Genomic DNA, 15,712 nt, shown 5'->3' with positions numbered 1-15,712 from the left:
TAATCCATTACGCACAATATGTGTATGTGATCACATACATAGTATGTCATAATATGAAAATTTATGAAGTTTGAGGGTACACGCCATATGTCTAAAAAATTTTTGAGAGTATACGGCGTATATGGAGTATACCCTATGGGAATACCACTGATGGCGAGAAATCAAGCTCGTCATTTAGGAAGGTCAATCTCCCCCCCCCCCTCTCAATGGTCTGAGGAAGTAGTCAAGGGCGCCCATATGGGGGAGGGATAAGTGGGGGCTCAAGGCCCCCCACCCCTTTGAAATTAGAACTTCCTTGCTTTTAGTACTTTTTTCTTTGCAAAAATGTAAAAACATTTCTTCTCCAACAATTAATGAATAAGTTATTAAAAATGTCAAATTTTAATAACTCTAATCTGTACTGAAATCGGTTTCGATGGGGAAAATATCTGAGCCCCCCCCCCTAAAATTTTGCATATGTGCGCCCTTGAATCATTGTATTTTAATGTAAGTAAAAGTGGTTTTGCAGCTTTATTTACATAGATTATGCATCCTCTGCCCTTCCTTCTCCTCTTTGAAAAAAATCGAAATGACGGACCTGCGAGTATACTATGAGTTAAAACTATCAGGGTCTCTCCGGGCAATAAAGAACGCGCCCTAATTGGGTATCAGACATAACAACCATTATGGCTGTCATCTAAAAATTAGAAAAATCAGATGTTCCCGATGGAACTGAAATAGATGGAATAAATACCCCGTTTCTGCCAAGTGTCGATTCCATAAATATAATTCCGGAGTTATCATCAACAAATAGCCAATAATAATACTGGCTCGATGATTGCAATCGGGAGGTTTTTGACTCCTCCATGGTATTTATAACAAGGAAGGGAAGATGTTTGTTTCTAAACTTCCTGTAACTAAACTTTCAATCTCTTATGACATTGTATAAATGACAATTGTTGTTAATGACAGAATACGGGAGCTATGACTAGGCACGTCATTGGGGGGATCAGGAAGGAGGGGGGGGGGGGCTTCAATTGCCCTCCATCCAACTTTGGAAAATAAACTTATTTGCATATAAGCAGGCGTGGTTTGCGGGGTTTTTTGCACAATTTACATTGCACATATGTTCCTATTATATCCCCCCCCCCCTTGAAAAAATTCGAAATAACAAGCCTGTCTATCAGATTGGAGGAAACGTGTTGTAAAATAACACAGCGGCAAAAAAAAAAAAAAAAATAATAATAATAATAATAATAATAACAATAATTTGAAATCCGAAATTTTGAATTTATATTACGTGTTTCGCAATCACGAATTGCGATAGGACCCTACTCATTGGAGTTATTGTTTCTAGAAACAGCTCCTGTACCCCAAGCCTGCCCCTCCTCCTGGGCGGTTACGCGTGTATAGTTGTGTGTACGCTCGTAAGCGCGTGTGTATCTGTGTGAATGCATGTCTGTGAAGGCGTGTGTGAGTGTGCAAGCGTGCGTGTGTGTAGGACATGGCCACCGACCAGGAGAAGCGGGATCTGGGGGACAGTGCTCAGGACCAGAAGAGCCGCGCCTGCAGAGGACGGTGGGCGGTGGTGCTGCAGAGGCCCCTGGTCCAAGCTGAAAAAGGAACCGAACATCAAAGACGGTCAAGTGAGAATAATAAGCAATCGTGATTGCTCAAAAAAAAAAAAAAATCTCAAAAAGTTTCTGACACCATTTTTGCTGAATGCTTATGCAGAATGACCCCTTGCATCCAAATATGACCATCTTTTTCACTTCATCAACCACCCCTTTTTAGTAATAGCATCCGCTCGCTCCCCTCCTCCCCCCGTTTTCAGCAATTTCATAGCTATTATTTTTACTTGGAGGCGTTTGGAGAATAATAGAACCGGTCAGCATGCTTCTGAGGAACTATAGAGAGGTTGAAAAGTTCAAAAACACGAACATTTGTAGCAAGAATGGGACCTCCAAGGACGATGTTGTCAAAGCTCCAAAGTAACTCTCCCTAAAACGTAAACCCTACAACTGAGATCATAATACCTATAAACTTCACTCCCCCCCGCCCTAAAAATTTCAATGGCACAGCCTGTTGCACTATTGACCTCTTTGTGGAATTTAAAAAATTAATATAAACGATCTTTTTTTTACAACTTTTTCAACTATTTTTCAGGGTAAAACCAGAGTATCGGCTTCATTCCTTTGATCCCATATTCAAAAAAACATTTTAAGTTGTACGTGAAATACACCGCCAGCTCAGTCATTTCCAGCCGAGGACTGCAGTTTCGTGCTTATTAGCACTCATCAGCCCGGCATAGGAAAGTGACTGAGCTGGAGATGGAAAACCTCTTAAGGAAGCCAAGAGTGCGAAACAAACTGGTAGCTAATAAAGAATTAGCAGACTAGACGAGTGACCGAAGCAATGGTTCGGTTCAACTCGAAGATTGAACGCGAGGCAAGGTATATTCAGTATATACCTTGAATATACCTTGCCTCGCGTTCAATCTTCGAGTTGAACCGAACCATTGCTTCGGTCACTCGTCTGGTCTGCTAATTCTTTATTAGCTACCAGTTTGTTTCGCACTCTTGGCTTCCTTAAGAGGTTTTCCATCTCCAGCTCAGTCACTTTCCTATGCAGGGAACCATGGCACACCAACGAGGTAAGGGGAGACATACCGTATCTCATGGTGAGCAAGGTTCAAACATTAAGGGGTAAACTCCCAGCTGGGTTGACGCCCAGCGCGGGGACCTTCCCCGGCGCAATAGGCATCAAGCACGTCCGTAGCTTGATACGACTATCGAACGCCGCACCCAGCCGTGCGGGGGCCCCGCTACGCGGACCCCCCGGGCGGTGGAACCTAAGGCCTACGGCTAAGAGGTGGGGTGTTTGCGGAGAAAAGTCACTTTCCTATGCCGGGCTGATGAGTGCTAATAAGCACGAAACTGCAGTCCTCGGCTGGAAATGACTGAGCTGGCGGTGTATTTCACGTATTTCTGCTTTAGCCCTGGCTATTGGTTGGTAATTTACTGAATATACCTTGCCTCGCGTTCAATCTTCGAGTTGAACCGAACCATTGCTTCGGTCACTCGTCTAGTCTGCTAATTCTTTATTAGCTACCAGTTTGTTTCGCACTCTTGGCTTCCTTAAGAGGTTTTCCATCTCCAGCTCAGTCACTTTCCTATGCCGGGCTGATGAGTGCTAATAAGCACGAAACTGCAGTCCTCGGCTGGAAATGACTGAGCTGGCGGTGTATTTCACGTATTTCTGCTTTAGCCCTGGCTATTGGTTGGTAATTTACTGAATATACCTTGCCTCGCGTTCAATCTTCGAGTTGAACCGAACCATTGCTTCGGTCACTCGTCTAGTCTGCTAATTCTTTATTAGCTACCAGTTTGTTTCGCACTCTTGGCTTCCTTAAGAGGTTTTCCATCTCCAGCTCAGTCACTTTCCTATGCCGGGCTGATGAGTGCTAATAAGCACGAAACTGCAGTCCTCGGCTGGAAATGACTGCGCTGGCGGTGTATTTCACGTATTTCTGCTTTAGCCCTGGCTATTGGTTGGTAATTTACTGAATATACCTTGCCTCGCGTTCAATCTTCGAGTTGAACCGAACCATTGCTTCGGTCACTCGTCTAGTCTGCTAATTCTTTATTAGCTACCAGTTTGTTTCGCACTCTTGGCTTCCTTAAGAGGTTTTCCATCTCCAGCTTAGTCACTTTCCTATGCCGGGCTGATGAGTGCTAATAAGCACGAAACTGCAGTCCTCGGCTGGAAATGACTGCGCTGGCGGTGTATTTCACGTATTTCTGCTTTAGCCCTGGCTATTGGTTGGTAATTTACTGAATATACCTTGCCTCGCGTTCAATCTTCGAGTTGAACCGAACCATTGCTTCGGTCACTCGTCTGGTCTGCTAATTCTTTATTAGCTACCAGTTTGTTTCGCACTCTTGGCTTCCTTAAGAGGTTTTCCATCTCCAGCTCAGTCACTTTCCTATGCAGGGAACCATGGCACACCAACGAGGTAAGGGGAGACATACCGTATCTCATGGTGAGCAAGGTTCAAACATTAAGGGGTAAACTCCCAGCTGGGTTGACGCCCAGCGCGGGGACCTTCCCCGGCGCAATAGGCATCAAGCACGTCCGTAGCTTGATACGACTATCGAACGCCGCACCCAGCCGTGCGGGGGCCCCGCTACGCGGACCCCCCGGGCGGTGGAACCTAAGGCCTACGGCTAAGAGGTGGGGTGTTTGCGGAGAAAAGTCACTTTCCTATGCCGGGCTGATGAGTGCTAATAAGCACGAAACTGCAGTCCTCGGCTGGAAATGACTGAGCTGGCGGTGTATTTCACGTATTTCTGCTTTAGCCCTGGCTATTGGTTGGTAATTTACTGAATATACCTTGCCTCGCGTTCAATCTTCGAGTTGAACCGAACCATTGCTTCGGTCACTCGTCTAGTCTGCTAATTCTTTATTAGCTACCAGTTTGTTTCGCACTCTTGGCTTCCTTAAGAGGTTTTCCATCTCCAGCTCAGTCACTTTCCTATGCCGGGCTGATGAGTGCTAATAAGCACGAAACTGCAGTCCTCGGCTGGAAATGACTGAGCTGGCGGTGTATTTCACGTATTTCTGCTTTAGCCCTGGCTATTGGTTGGTAATTTACTGAATATACCTTGCCTCGCGTTCAATCTTCGAGTTGAACCGAACCATTGCTTCGGTCACTCGTCTAGTCTGCTAATTCTTTATTAGCTACCAGTTTGTTTCGCACTCTTGGCTTCCTTAAGAGGTTTTCCATCTCCAGCTCAGTCACTTTCCTATGCCGGGCTGATGAGTGCTAATAAGCACGAAACTGCAGTCCTCGGCTGGAAATGACTGCGCTGGCGGTGTATTTCACGTATTTCTGCTTTAGCCCTGGCTATTGGTTGGTAATTTACTGAATATACCTTGCCTCGCGTTCAATCTTCGAGTTGAACCGAACCATTGCTTCGGTCACTCGTCTAGTCTGCTAATTCTTTATTAGCTACCAGTTTGTTTCGCACTCTTGGCTTCCTTAAGAGGTTTTCCATCTCCAGCTTAGTCACTTTCCTATGCCGGGCTGATGAGTGCTAATAAGCACGAAACTGCAGTCCTCGGCTGGAAATGACTGAGCTGGCGGTGTATTTCACGTATTTCTGCTTTAGCCCTGGCTAATGGGCGGTAATTACTGAATTTTAAGTTGTATTTATTTTCTTTTAAATCACGGAAACATCGGATGTTGCGAGTGTGGCACGAAGTGTGGTACCGCAAATCTTCAGGAAAGAACCACCTTCCCGTATTATTTATATTTATTCAAGTTACATTCAGATATAATTTAGATCAAAAATAAAATTAAGTATGCTATATAATATAGCATTAATATATATTTATATTTCTGGGGAGAGCCCATATTGTTAATGCATCAAACATGTATCCAGAAGTGATAATTGCAAAACAAGTTTTTGCTGTCAGTTTTATTAGACTACTAATTAATGTACGATATCACAAATCATATCATACACATATACGATACTGTGGGGAAAATATAGGTTTTGGATTATGTTCTTACAAAAATCTTGCATTTTTTATTATTTCACTGAAACCTGTTTACTCCCACTTTTCAGGAGCGTTGAGGGGAGGGGCGGATTTATAGTCTATTCAAGGGGGTGACGATTGAAAACCGTAAAAGAATCCCCCAGACCCGTCACGTAGGTGTGGGAGGGGGGGGGGTCAGGGAGCAATAGTTCCCCCCATCCATCCAGTAGGGCTTTGAAAACGAATGTTTTACATATTAGTGAGCATAGATTTTGTTGTGCAAAATACGATGCTTTATTTATTTTTTTTACAACGGGAACATTTTTTCGGACATAGGGCTCATAGGTGAGAGTTCTATACTCAGAATTTCCGAAAATATGTGAAACCGTTGTAAAACAAGTCCCAAGAAAACTAAGATCGGTTTCGTTGATTTTTAAAAATATTTATGGAATATCCCTCATGATTCTCCCAACTTGCTCCGAATGTTCATGCTTTTGAACTTTCCACCTCTCTAGTCCCTAAGAAGAGTGTTAATGGCTAATATAATGTTCCCTTTCAGTCAAAATAAAGATAATAGCTATGAATAAAATAATAGCTATTGAAACTGTCGAAAACTGAAAAAAAAAAAAAAAAAAAAAAAAAAGATGGGTGTTATTTATAAAAAGTGGGGCTTATAGTGGGGAAACTGCAGTCACATTTGGATTTAAAGGGTCATTTTATGTAAGAATCAGCAAGAATTATAAGCATTTTGATTTTTTTTTTGCCGAGCAGTGTTGTTAAAGTCAAAAGGGGGGGGGGGATTGTTGGAAGGGAGCAAGCTTGAGCTTAAAGTGTTAAATGCCGTCCATCCTTGACTAAACTACTGTTTAAAATATAAAACTAATTTAAAGCAAGAATTCACTTGATTACAATGTAGCAATTGCTATTATATCTTTTAATTTCACTTTGTTTTCGGAAAAGGATGGTTATGGGGGGGGGGACAGTCGCCCCCACCGCCCCCCTAGTAAAATCCGCCACTGGTTGAGTGACAATCCTTAAGGACATATCTTACATTTTCCCTATTTTATTTAATTCGACCATGTTTCAATCTTGTACGTGGTTTCATAAAAATTTAAGATAAAGTTTCATAAAAGACTTGGCTCTAATGTAAGTTAGAGTATTTTTCTGAAATGAAGACAAAGTTGTAGAATGCTACAAACGCATATCTTTAACAAAAACGTCAATGTTTAAAATTAATAAGTTATATAATTCATTGCTTTCATTTGCATGAGCACCCGATGGGAATTCAACGTAACCTTTTCAATTTTTTTTTTTTTTTTAAATTTTATTCGGTACATTTTGACTGACGATTCGGAAAATTTTTAGAGACAGCAGCGAATTTGCAATAACTTATACCTTTAAAAAAAAAAAAAAAAAAAAAAAAGACGCCTAATGTCTCTTCCCATTAGATGTAGGGAGGGTTCGAAAATATCAAAAATATCCGTTTTTTTTTTTTGACATTTTTTTTTTATTCTATAATTTCTCTTTATTTTCTTGTATTATAATTGTATGTGCAGACTTAAAATTAATGCTGCTTTCATGATTTGCATTTATGTCAATTTTAATGGAGTTAATTTAGCATTATCTGTTTTACTCATTTTTCTTCTGCTAGATACTTTTACAATCATATGATTCAGAAATAAATAATACATTAGTCGCTGCACAGTCACAAGACATTTTCTTTTTTTCTGAGCAATGTTTAAAATTTAACTATACACTTTTGATATGAATTAAAATTGTTACATTACTAACAATTTTAGGAACATAAAATACAAGTAAAAAAGGAATATTTTTTTACTTTGTTATATTACTGATGTATTATACATCATAAAAATATAGTACATAACGTTTTGGTTATTTTTTATCACAAATGAACAATTTAATTATGATTAATATACTTTTTATATTGAAAATACCATCAGGGGTCTGGCCAGAGGATATTTGGGTCCGTTAACGGACCCTTCACAAAAATCCGATCAACCAAAACGGACCTTTCACAAAATCCCAATCAAACAAAACGGACCTTTCACAAAATCAAGATCAAACAAAACCGACCCTTCACAAAATTCTGATAAACAAGATCGGATCTGTCACAAATTGTTTATTGAAAGAGCAAATCTGAAAGCAAAATAACGCATATTTCTGTGCATAAACCGCATATTTCTCTGTATAAACCGATAATTTTTGGAACCTTTTTTTAAGTCAAATTAGAGGGATCAGCTTATACAAAATCGGCTAATTTTGAAAAAAAAAAAAAAAAAAAAGAAAAAATCGGCACTCTTGCGATGCTCCGATGCTCCTGCAAGCGATAAATAATTGCTACTGCCAAATAAATATAATGGTTGTTTGTTTTATCACAGCTAATTAGCAGCGGTGTTGTTGTAAACTTTTCTGAAAAGGCATTGGTAAGCACTTTTCTCCGCTCATGATTTAATAAACAATAATAATATATATCTGCGAAATGAACTTAGAACTGCAAAGGGATAGTAAGGGTGTGGAAAAAATATGATCGCTTCATATAGGGTTACCAACTTCAAAACTATCACCACTTAGCGTCTGGCGTTGAACCTTTATAATGAGATTAGAAAATATTCTCATCATTTTGTCGGCTTGTCAATATTTGCGTTTTTACGGTGCGGTGCGATGTTTAATTGTTATTTTGGGAGAAAATTATATGGGTTTTGATTTTTCGATGCTAACAAGGATGATTAACTTTAAGTAAACTCTTTTAATTACCGTTTTTTTTTTCTTTAGATGTCTACATTTTGAAAAATGCAATCTTTTAACATCCGATATGAGAATCATATTTTGTTCTTTTTTCAAGCTAAACTTCGCTTTATTAGGATTCAAATAAATGAAAAGTCTCTTTATTTCTGTTAGAACTCTCATTTCAAGTTTTTAAAGCAAAATTCCATAAATTCTGTTATGATTCCAAAATTAAAATGCTGAATAGATGGTTTATTTTATTTTATTATTATTAATTTATTTTTTGGGGTCAACTGTGTTCACAGATATTAATGATATGTTATCATAGCACTCTAAAATGCAATTTTAAAATAATTTTATCAAAAATATTTCTTTTACAAACCGTTTTTATACTTTTAATGCCTTCACTTTGAGAATTGCGATCTCTTTGCATCCGCTATGGGAATCCGATTTTTCGAATTTTTGATGATTATTACGCTTTGTTAAGAGGTAAACAATTGAAATTTCTTTTTATTTTTGTTAAAATCACGGAATTTATAAGTTAGAAACGAAATTTCATGCTTTTTAAGAGTGTCTTGGGTCAAAAAGTTGAATGCTGAACCCTATTCTGAATTTTGTTTTATTTATTTATATTTTTGTTATAATTATTTTAAATACTGTACAGAAATATATCTAGTATAATTTAACATAATGCAGAATGGTAGATAAATATTGATACTTGAATGAGCGATGCCCCCCCCCCCCACGCCAAATATCAGAAAAAAAAAATCCAGAATGATTTTCTCGTCATAGAAGAAGAAAACACTCAACTTTAAGTTTAATTGATGCAGTTTGTGCCATCTCTTTTTTGCGAAATTTTTTGATTTTTCACAAAATTAATTCATTTTTCACAAAATTATTTGATTTTTCACAAAAAACGGACCCTGTGAAAAATCCTGGACAGACCCCTGACCATAGTTGAAAAAATAAATATCAAAAATATCAAAATATCATGATATTTTAAAAATAAATATCGGATATATATCGTGATATATATATCATCATGGTATATAACGACTGATATTATATCGGCGAACCCTGGATGTAGATATGTATGCATGCATGTCTTTTTTCTCTTTTATTAGCCATTAATAAAATTCGGAGTTTCAGTAAATTGATAATTTTACCCCCTCTCACTCCTAACAATTTAAGCTTGGGAGATGATTTGAAAATTGGGGGTTGATTTGAAACAGTAAATGCAAACCCGTTATTTCGATTTGTTCCAGGGAGGACAGAGGTTACAGGGGGGCCCCAACTTCAGTTTTTGGGAGGGGAAAATCCTCGATTAACCGAATGAAACTCCAACTTTTGTCAAATGGTAAATGCCAACATGCACACACACACCTACGTCTATTCAGAACTTATAAAAATTTAAAAAGAGGGAAAACACTACAATATTGCAATGATTTCTCTGAATTTACTGACTTGTCACACAAAATTTGCCGATTAGGGAAATTTCGGGAGGTCACAGTGACTTCCCATCGGGGCGGCCCTGAGAAGTTTAAACTCTCAATGAAAATTATATCGAAAAACAACAAAAATCCCGCTCACTTCTATATGAATGCATTTATTTCCCAAATCTGGCGAGAAGGGGGATTGCTCCCCTCCTGACATGCCTAAATGTAAGACATGAAAAAAAATCTGATTTCTTTAATGATTTTAAGCAGATGATTTTAAAAAGTCTGGTTGTCAAAAAGAAAGGGTAGTTATTTCTAATTTTTCCGGAGGTGAGATGGAGGGGGGGGGGTCAAAAAGTATAAATTCAATGCAACAGGAGAATATAAAAATTTATTTTGGGAGATGGCCAAGCAAAATTTCCAAATGCAAGTTTAAAGCTTCCAAATCCTATTTCACTGTAATTTTAAATTTGTTTCAGGGGGAGGGGGGAGGGTTTCTTCGTACCTCAAATACGCTTTTGCAATGAAAATTGTATACAAAAAAAAAAAAAAAAAAGATTACCATGCTCACTTGTATGTAAATACATTAAATTCCCAAAAGTCGCAGAGGTGCAACTGCCCCTTCTTCAGGGGTGCCCACCCAGGGGGGGGGGGGTCATGCAGCAGGCTGCGCCATTAAAAATTTTAGGGAGGGGGTGTTTTGAGGGATATTTTTCTGTTTTGGGGGGGCGGTCATCGTGATTTTTTGGGAGTGCGTCCTTGCTCTTAGGGGGGGGGTGCCCACCCCTGCCCTTTTTGATCCCCCTAAATAATGGGCCTGCTACAAAGATAATGTTGCCTAAAATAACATTTGTATTAAAAGGATACATTTTCTCAAAAAAAAGATACTTACTCGCTGGTTGTTTTCGACCAGGTAGTCGATCGTCGTCAATTTCAAAACCATAAATGCCCGGATGAGCTCCCACGTGGTTTTGCTTTTGTAAGCATCTTTAGTGTTTTCAAATGACAGGTCCAGTTCATCACGTTGGAATTGTCCGTTCGAAACTGTTGTATCGCCAGCCACAACACTTGCCGAAGTAGATTTCCACCTCTGAACACTCCGATTCCTTCTGTACGCACATTTTATGGAATTGAAAGCGCGATTTTGAACCGAGAAGCTGGATTTGGAGAGAGTCGTAATGACACCACATGCTGCCATTGGAGCCGGTCTGCTTCTACTACGCCACTGAGATGAAAACGCAGAATCAGAAGACAACGGAGGGAATCTCAATGCCAGTGGGAACGTCAGACGAGCTGTTCTTCCGTTTAAATTCCCACGCGGTTTCGGGCTGTGGAAGTTATGAATGAATTCTTACGTAATCAATCAAATTTCATTAATGTTTTGCACTTGGACTCGAACAGAAGATTTCAGAATGCTAGCGAAGTTGTCTCATGCTTCGTGTTTTGAAATTTCAACAAAATCAACATTTTGAAACAAAATAAATAATATCCGTCGGTAATTCCTGACATTTTGACATCCAGCCAAACTTGCTCGGTGAGTGAAGCTGCGTAACTGTTGTTTTTAGTCTGAAAGGTTAAGACGTATTTTGAACCCCAACAAGAAGAAATACCAAAAATATTTGGGAGCAGGGGGGGGGGGGGGGGCGTTCCCAGAAATATTTTCTCCACAAATGATTTTGCATATGATCCGAATTCAATAATTGCGTACAAGATGGATGGAATGTCATACAAATATATTATATTGTACTACACATTGTGTTCAAATACTTTGTGAATAAAATGTAAGTGTGAGGGTAAGGTGAAGGGTGGCACTTTGTGATTAAACGGTAGAGAAGTCAAAAACGTTCAAAATGTGACTTCATTTATGGACAGCCCCTCAAGGGGGTTATTTTAGGAAGTTTTAAGAGTCTATTTTGGGAGTCGGGTGCATAACATTTGAGTAGTGTTTTCTGAGGATGGGCACCCCTTGGCAAAGCATATATACTCTACAGTTTTTTACGTTGTATCAAAAAATAAAAAAATATTTGTATCCCCACACATAGATGCTGCATAATTCTCAAAGTTATGGGATGGGGAATTCCCCGTAATATTTATAAAATACCGTATTACCCCGCATTAACCGGCATGCCAGAAAAAGCGAGGTTTACCAGCATGCCGGGAAATTCGAATGTTCCGGCATGCCTGATAATTCAAGGTTTATTTTGCAACAGAACAAAAATTAATTTCCGCATTCAGTTCCCATCAAAAAGCAAACTACTGTAAGAAAGAAAAAAAAAAAAAAAAAAATCCCGAAAGTAACCTTTTTTTGAAAAATGTGTATTGCATAAATATGTTCTTGTTATTTATGGTAGGTCATTATTAACGGATTTTATTATATGCCAATAAAGTAATCAATTCAGAAACAATCATTGTTACTGCGATTTGTTCATTTTTTTTTTAATTAAATTATTTTAGGTTCCTTTTAGAGAAGTAAGTTTAATTTCTATTTACTTGAATAGCTATATGGTAGATTCTTTAGCACTGGTTTAGGGGCGGTAACTTACTGCTGAAATGTTTGCTTGGTTTTAATTTAAATTTTATAAAATTGTTCGTTATTGAACAATATTTTTCTTGTTAAAATAGCAAATGACATTGTTAGTAAATATCTTTACAAAATTAAACCGTTTATTAATACTAATAAAATATGTACAGAACTTATATTTATTTTTAAGCTGAACATATATTTTTTATAGTATTAATTTTTTTTTTCTAATTAATTTCTTTTTGCCTCGATTTTTCTGGCATGGCAGAAAGAACCAGGTAAGTGTTACTGGAAATCTGGTGACCCCCGAATTTTGCGGCATGCCGGATAATGCGGGGTAATACGGTGCAGTGCAGAACCTTTTATCCGGGAACCAAAAAACCGGGAAACCAGAAAACCGGCAACTTTTTGCCGATTTTCTCGCCATTTTTTAAAAATACGCATTTTTGGCAATTTTTGAAAAACTATAGTTATATAAAACTAAAGTATAATAAAAAAATGCTTATAAGCTTTTTTTTTTTGAAATACCTAAAAGAAAATGAGCGGTTTCTTAATAAATACCATATTACTCAACTATAACTCGGGAAAATTTTTACAAAAATGAACTTCAAAGGGTTGTCTTTAACGCCAGGGGAAAGTTTCCGGAATATTTTCTTGAACTAAAAAGTACGCACGTAAGTCTGAAATTTTTGTGTTTTATTCCTACTGAAAACTAAAGAAATGAATATTGACACATTATAATGCAATATTTTATTGAATGGCCTTTAATTAAAACCGTTTAGAACGGAAGTGACGTCGCAAAAGCGCGTGAAACGCCGCTATTCTCGATTTTTCCGGATAGTTGATGGTTGAATCTAGAAATCGTTAAACGCAAGACTATAATAAGGCTGCAGGAACTCATAAATTAAATTTCAATTGGTATTAACTTAAGGGGGAGGGCAAAAGCAATAGTTATCAATAATCGCTAACGCCAAACCTTTACAAAAAAGGGAAAAAACAAAACGCGTTCATAAAAACGAATTCTCTCATACACTATAGTAGAAAAATCGCACATTTACGTTCAAAAACTAGTTTCTCTCCTTTCCCATTCTCTTTCATTTTAAAACATCGAAAATTGGTGTTTTTCTTTCCTTTTCAAATTGAATGTGAGGGTCTCAGGTCTTATTAAATAACTTAAGATTTTTGATGTTTAAATTATTCTCTCACTAGTAATTTTTAATGTTTCGATATTGATAAGCATTTCCGAACTGTTTTCTTCTTTTTTTAATACATATTACTATTTATTGTAGTAATTTAAGTTTTATAAACAATCGGCCAAAAGCTCTTTTTAGCGATTCAGAAAACCGGGAAATTCAGATATCCGGGATAGCTATGGTCCCGAACTTCCTGGATAATTGGTTCTCTACTGTATTACGTTAAGAGTCGCATTTTCAGGCCAAAAGGCGACAAACGAGCGTAGTCGACCTGGGGGTGGGGGTTGGGAATCAGGACACCATGTTGCGAAATGTTAGCATAGGTTTAATAGTTTTAAGTACATGTCAAGCAATAAATGTATTTAGTTGAACAATAATAATTAAAATACAGGTAAATATTTTAGACTTCACTATTTTTGTTTAAGTAGGATTTGAATGTCAATAATGTTTTTAATTAATATTAATGTGTCGGAAATACTTTGCATTACTGAGAGTTTGTGGCTGTAAGAATCCACAGGAAAACATTAAAATGCAATTTGAACTGACTTAACTACCTGATTAATCAATAAATTAGCATCATAGCTTCATCTTTATGAAACGTCCTTACATAATAATAATAAAAGTAATAATAATACTTTGACCGCTGCTTATATGAATCATGTTTGTTTCAGTTAGCTTTGATTCAATAAAGCGGCTGATTCAATCAAGCAAAAATGCGTAGACATTTTTTTAAATACGGAATTCTACATACAATTTAAGAGAACTTGGTTTAGTTTTTAATCAAACAAGATAAACTATTATTAGAAGTATGCGGTTCACTCAAAGTATTCATTCTCTATTCTTTGCTTTTTTAAAGATTTTTATCATAAAACAGTATGAAAAAGCAATTACAACATTCAAATGCAAACTTTCGTGCTTCGAATAATGTATCTGCTGTTGATTGGTAAAAATGGTAGTAATTAATTCAGACACTCTTCTTTCAATGTCCAAAAACTACTTATAGTCCTCAAAATTCGCACCACGCTGCTAAAATGTTAAATAAAATGCTGTGCGTTTTGGGGCGATATTTTGAAGGTAGCGAAGACGGTTGTTTTCTTTGCACTGACACTACGCTGGCGCAGAAACAACTTTTACAGAGATCATTAGTTTTTTGCCTTTAATTTTAAAAATGGGTGAAGGACTGGCGACCAAACTGACAAGGAGTCTGTCTTGGCTCTCAGCATCCCTTGGTAAAAGCATGGGATAAAGCTAATAATATTAGTCATCATTGGGAGTATAAGTGCGGGCGCAAGACATTTTTGGAAGCTGAAGACTTGACTTTTGGCTATCTTTGGGTCACTTACGGAAGAGATGCTTCGGAAGCTCTTCCCCAAAATTTTTTCGAAGCTGAAGTATTAAAAACAACGTCTTTGGTGATGTGAAGGTAACTTCCTGAAAAATTCCCCAAAATGGTGCCTTAAAAAAGCAAATTTAAGACATCTTTAGCTAACGGAGGGAAAGGCGTTCTGGGGTTCTCTCCCGAATGTTTTGTAAAGCTGAATCGTTTTAAAAACACTATTTCAAAATATCTTCGAATGAATTAATTAGCAAAGAATGAGTTCAGAGGTTCTCTCTAGCAAATCTTTTCGAACTGATAAAATCGTACAAACTCAATTTTATATTTCCTTTGGTGACTTCAAAGAAAAATGCAGAGAACTACTCCCAATTCGTTTCTTAATTGGAGTCTTAAAAACGCATTTTTATATTATTACTGATGTTAGGGAGAAGCGAGTTCTCTTCCTAGAAAAAATTTCGAAGTTGGAATCTTAATAACACAAATTTACGCCTTCCTTGAAGATTCAAGATGGAGGAAGCATGTTTATTTTGTTCTCCCCCAGAAATTTTTCGAAACCGAAGTCTAGCTATCGTCCGGTGATCTCCCCATATTTTTTTCAAATTTAAACTTTAAAAACACTCAGGCAATCTTTGATGATGAAAAAAGAACGGCGCGGCGGCAGTCCCCCCCCCCCCCCCCCCCCCCCCCCCCGAGTCTCCGCCACTGCTATCGTTACATTTTGATGGCAAGCTTTTTTCATTCTCAGTTAAATTTTGAGTTTTAAGATTTTTTTTTAATGTAAAATTAAGTGTGCATAGGTTCTTGTAACATGAAAGTCAAATGAAATGTTTCCTGTACTATAATGGTTTAATAGTTTAGCTTCTCAATATTAAGCTGACATTCTTAAACAAAGTCCTAACATTTGTCAGATTTAATTTCCAACAAAATAGTTAAATTAGCAACAGATTTATGTGATATGTAA

The 15,712-nt window shown here is 37.5% G+C and overlaps 1 protein-coding gene across 1 annotated transcript in view; it reads right to left on the bottom strand.

Annotated features, from left to right (window-relative positions):
- Positions 1-11,036, bottom strand: part of LOC129222764 (proline dehydrogenase 1, mitochondrial-like) — a 98,180-nt gene extending 87,144 nt beyond the window's left edge. Inside the window, 1 exon segment of the mRNA XM_054857294.1 lies at positions 10,594-11,036. Within this exon segment, the coding sequence (XP_054713269.1) occupies positions 10,594-10,899 (306 nt within the window). The 5' untranslated portion in view covers positions 10,900-11,036.
- Positions 11,037-15,712: the final 4,676 nt, after the last annotated feature.

Source organism: Uloborus diversus, chromosome 5 (assembly GCF_026930045.1).
Source record: "Uloborus diversus isolate 005 chromosome 5, Udiv.v.3.1, whole genome shotgun sequence".
In the NCBI taxonomy this organism is placed as follows: Eukaryota; Metazoa; Arthropoda; class Arachnida; order Araneae; family Uloboridae; genus Uloborus; species Uloborus diversus.
The sequence above is the reverse complement of the archived record's forward strand: the minus strand, read 5'-3'. Positions and strand labels throughout refer to the sequence as shown.